This window comes from Cebus imitator, unplaced genomic scaffold (genome assembly GCF_001604975.1).
Source record: "Cebus imitator isolate Cc_AM_T3 unplaced genomic scaffold, Cebus_imitator-1.0 Scaffold19, whole genome shotgun sequence".
NCBI lineage: Eukaryota > Metazoa > Chordata > Mammalia > Primates > Cebidae > Cebus > Cebus imitator.
Genome location: NW_016107334.1, coordinates 151,418 through 156,342, shown reverse-complemented (window position 1 = coordinate 156,342; position 4,925 = coordinate 151,418). Strand labels below are relative to the sequence as shown.

The 4,925-nt window shown below is 51.3% G+C and overlaps 1 protein-coding gene across 1 annotated transcript in view; it reads left to right on the top strand.

Moving 5' to 3' along the window:
- The window catches only part of LOC108295112 (tubulin polyglutamylase TTLL13P), a 17,047-nt gene that overhangs the window by 1,177 nt on the left and 10,945 nt on the right, over positions 1-4,925 (top strand). Inside the window, exons 2-5 of the mRNA XM_037734623.1 lie at positions 173-213; positions 1,996-2,114; positions 3,919-4,049; positions 4,311-4,467. Of these exons, the coding sequence (XP_037590551.1) occupies positions 173-213; positions 1,996-2,114; positions 3,919-4,049; positions 4,311-4,467 (448 nt within the window). The remainder of the gene's footprint in view (positions 1-172; positions 214-1,995; positions 2,115-3,918; positions 4,050-4,310; positions 4,468-4,925) is intronic.

Sequence of the window (4,925 nt, the reverse complement as noted above, 5' to 3'; positions counted from 1 at the left end):
AAAAACAAAATTCAGAACCATTGAGGCTGACTGATTTTGGAATCCCAGCCTGTTCATATCATCCTGGTCTTTACTTCAAGTGGCGCTAGAGAAAAGGAACTGGGTTGTGAATTTGTTGGGTGTCTGTCCTTCCCTCCCACCCTGCCTGATTTATGCTATTCCTGCATTCCAGATCCCTGGCCATCAACCTGACCAACTGCAAGTATGAGAGCGGTAAGCACCCAGCCCGTCGCTCACACTGTGGTGTCTAAGAGGGCGCCTGCAGCTGCTCTTCCTCTGGAATGGACCCCCAAACAGGCTTCCAGCCCCTGGGCCCTGGCAGGCTTGCCTAGAACCTGCACTGAACTTCCTAGGTGTCCTCTGCCTCAGATGCTGGCAGCTGAGACACTGCTGTTCCAGGTAGTCTCAGTGTTAGGGAGGGTGTCTCTACAGTTAGCAAACAAGAAAAGAAGATGTCCAAGAGCCACCACTGCCCCACCCTTCCCAGATTGTATTCATTTATTTTTGAGACAGAGTGTTGCTTTGTCATCCAGGCTGGAGTGCAGTATTGCGATCATAGCTCAAACCATTGTCCCATCTCAGCCTCCCAGTAGCTGGGACTACAGGCCTGCACCACTATGCCCAGCTAATTCCTATTTCGTTTTCCTTGAGATGAAGTTTCACTCTTGTTGCCCAGGCTGGAGGGTAATGAGGTGATCTTGGCTCACTGCAACCTTCACCTCCCAGGTTCAAGCAATTCTCCTGCCTCAACCTCCTGAGTAGCTGGGATTACAGGCAAGTGCCACCACATCCAGCTAATTCTATATTTTTAGTAGAGACGGAGTTTCTCCATATTGGCCAGGCTGGTCTTGAACTCCTGACCTCAGGTGATCCACTTGCCTTGGCCTCCCAAAGTGCTGGGATTACAGGCATGAGCTACCACGCCAAGCCTGCCCAGCTAATTCTAAGATTTTTTTTTGTAGAGACAAAGTCTTGTTATGTTGCCTCTGCTGGTCTTGAACTCCTGGGCTCAAGTGTTCTACTTCAGCCTCTCAAAGCCCTTGGCTAACAGGCATGAGCCACCATGCCATCCCCTTGGGCAGATTAATTTACCAGAGATGAAACAAGGTTAAAACAGTTTTTTTTCCTTTTCTTTTTTTTTTAAGATGGGGTTTCACCATGATGGCCAGGCTGGTCTTGAACTCCTGACCTCAGGTGATCCACCACCTCGGCCTCCCAAAGTGCTAGGATTACAGGCCTGAGACACCACACCCAGCCAAAACAGTTTTTTCAAGGACAGTTTGAAGGGGCTTCAGCAATTAAGAAAAAAAAAATGGCCACCTAGGTCCTTCCCCTAATATTCCCTCTGTCATCTGTGTAAGGGACCATCCCAAATGTGGAGTATGAAGTGCCAGTGTGATCCCCTACCTATAGGCAGCTCTCCAAGCCATAAACAGCCCTGATTGAGAAAGAAGACTGACAGGAGCAGCCGGGTGCTGTGGCTCACGCCTGCCATTCTAGCACTTTGGGAGGCCAAGGCGGGTGAATCTCCTGAGGTCAGGAGTTCGAGATCCAGCCTGGCCAACATGGTGAAACCCCATCTCTACTAAAGATACAAAAATTAGCCAGTGGTGGTGGTGCCCGCTTGTAATCCCAGCTACTCGGGAGGCTGAGTCACGAGAATTGCTAGAACCTGGGAGGCAGAGGTTGCAGTGAGCTGAGACCATGCCATTGCACTTTAGTCTGGGCAACAAGAGCGAGACTGTGTCTCAAAAACAAACCAAAAACAAAAGAACCAGGCTCTAGTTTTCTCTGCCAGGTATTTTGGAAGGGCCCTGACAACCCCCAAGAACTTGAAATTGCCATGTGGTCACTGAAGTCAGGGCTGAGGCGAGAACTACCTCCATCTTCAGCCTGCCCTTGGGTCAGGTGTGTGCCTCAGCTGACCCAGCTCCACAGTTCCAGGGCTTGCTGCTGGTGTACGTGCTGGCACCACTGAACTCCCTGTCTCTGCAGTGCGTCGGGCAGCCCACATGTGTGGCCTGAAGGAGGTGGGGGAGGAGGAAGAGTGGACTGTGTACTGGACAGACTGCGCTGTCTCGCTGGACCGAGTCATGGAAATGAAGAGGTTTCAGGTACCAATCTCTTGGCCTAAGAGCCTACAGGACTAGCGTCCCAGAATGACTATTCCCATCTCCTTGCCCAGATACCCAAGACTGCTCCTCTTTGTGGCTGCCCCTCTGTACAGACAGGAAAGACTCCCACACCAGGGTTTTCTTTTGCAATGGAAAGATCTCTTAGGTCTCTGGAATTACCCAAAGGAAGTGTCTGGTGGGCACATCCTGTCCCATTATTTGCGCTTTGCTTGGTGGCATCTATATGTAACTGGCTCTCTTCCGGGTGGGGGAGCCCATCTTAGGGAGAATACTGGAAGGCAGCTTCAGAGCTACCAGCAGGGCCAGCTGAATGATCCAGCCTTCTCAGTAACTCAGCTTAGCATTCCACATCCATTAGGAGACCTCGGGATCCAGGCTCAAGCAATTCTCCTGCCTCAGCCTCCTAAGTAGCTGAGATTACAGACACGCGCCAGCATACCCAGCTACTTTTGTATTTTTAGTAGAGACGGGGTTTCTCCATGTTGGCCAGGCTGGTCTCAAACTCCTGACCTCAGGTAATCCACCCGCCTCAGTCTCCCAAAGTGCTGAGATTACAGGTGTGAGCCACCACACCCAGCCTGACCATACAAAAATTAGATGGGGGTACAGGGTCTGTTCAACAGACCCTGTGTTAAGTGCTTTCATATTATTACCGCATTAAATCCTCAAGAACAGCCCTGGGCAGCAAATATTCCTTGGTTAGGACGTCGAGGGTCAGAAGTACTCAGTCCATACAGTGAGTGCAGCCAGTGATTGGGAAAGCCGGTAGTCTCAGTGTTAGGAAGGGTATCTAAGAGAGCACTTAGCAGGCTGGGCGTGGTGGCTCACGCCTGTAATCCCAGCAGTTTGGGAGGCAAAGGTAGGCGGTTCACCTGAGGTCGGGAGTTCAAGACCAGCCTGACCAACATGGAGAAACCCCATCTCTACTAAAAATACAAAATTATCCGGGCATGGTGGCACATGCCTGTAATCCCAGCTACTCAGGATGTTGAGACAGGAGAATCGCTTGAACCCAGGAGGCAGAGGTTGCAGTGAGCTGAGATCGTGCCATTGCACTCCAGCCTGGGCAACAAGAACGAAACTCCATCTCAAAAAAAAAAAAAAAAAAAAAAAGAGCATTTAGCCTGCTCTTTGTGACTGTCCCCCCGTTCGGACGGGAAAGACCGCCCCCAGGGTATTCTTTTCCAGTGGAAGGATTCTCCTCTTCGGCCCCTGGAATTACCTGAAGGAAATGTCTGGTGGGCACATCCTATCTCATTATTTGCTCTTTGCCTGGTGGCATCTCAGATGCTGCCTCTCATCGCACAGGACAGAGCAGCTGGGGGTTTCTGGCAGGCACCTGGGCGATGCCACACCCTCTCTGGGTGCCATGGCACCACAGCACCACATTCCTTGAGGCTGGTTCTTAGTTTCCTTTTCTCGTTTGTGTCTTTTGGGAAGTGCTTTCGTCTCATTGTCTGCTTTGTGCTATGGAGCAGCAGCTGTTGGTTTAGAACTAGGCCTGGTGGGCTGAGGGATGTTGGAAGGTGGCTGGAAGGCCCACAGTCTTGGCTGGTACATCCCTCCTTGCTGCCCCTCATTTGCTGAGCTCGGTGTGGGCGTGTGTGTCGGGTAGAGGCCACGGAGGGGTTGCTCACCTGCCTTAGGGAATCTTCCTATTTTTGCCTCGGGGTCCTTGGTGCAGTGCGTACCTCCACTGTGACTTCTCCCTTGACCTTCCCAATCCTCCTCTAGGAACTGCAACTTACTCTGGGGCTAGAATAACTAACTGGCTGTGTTTCAGAAAATCAACCACTTCCCTGGCATGACAGAAATCTGTCGCAAAGATCTGCTGGCTCGGAACCTCAACCGCATGCACAAACTCTACCCCTCTGAGTACAACATCTTCCCCCGCACCTGGTGCCTCCCCGCAGAGTGAGTGGGCTCATTCCCATACTGAGATACCATGGGAAGGAAAAGGGTCGCTCTCAGAGTTCTCTCCAGACTCTGGCCTTGTGACCTAGGAATGTCTCAGAGGGATGGAAGTGGAAAAAAGTTTCAGCGGGCCAAAGAAAAGAGGGTCTGAGACTGAGGGTTCCACGAAGAGCATGGACTAGATAGCAGGAAGAGCTCCGTGGGGCCCCGGGCCAGCCATGATGCACAGAAACGTTTTGACCAGGCCCTCTCTGCACATAGCTATGGGGACTTCCAGTCCTACGGTCGTCAGCGAAAAGCCCACACGTATATCTGCAAGCCAGACAGTGGCTGTCAGGGACGTGGCATCTTCATCACCCGAAATCCCCGAGAGATCAAGCCAGGAGAGCATATGATCTGCCAGCAATACATCTCCAAGGTGAAGGATGCCTCAGGACCATCAGCCTCCCCCAACCCCCAGCACTGGGCTGCCTCGTCTCTCCTGAAGCCAGAGAGGAAGCTGGTTTTAAGCTTCTACCCCTCCCACTAGACCCGTTTTCCTGGAGGCAGTATCCAGCCAGGGTTCAGAACCAGCCTGCCTGGGGTTGAATCTCAGCTTTCCACTTCCCAGATATGTGACCTGGGGCAAGTTTCTTACCCTTTCTGTGCTTCTGTCTCCTCATTTATTTTATTTATTTATTTTTATTTTTATTTATTTTTTTTGAGATGGAGTCTCACTCTGTTGCCCAGCCTGGAGTGCAGTGGTGCAATCTTGGCTTGCTGCAACCTTAGCCTTCCAGGTTCAAGTGATTCTCCTGCCTCAGCCTCCTGAGTAGCTGGTATTGCAGGTGCCCTACCACCACACCCAGCTAATTTTTGTATTTTTTTTTTTTTTTT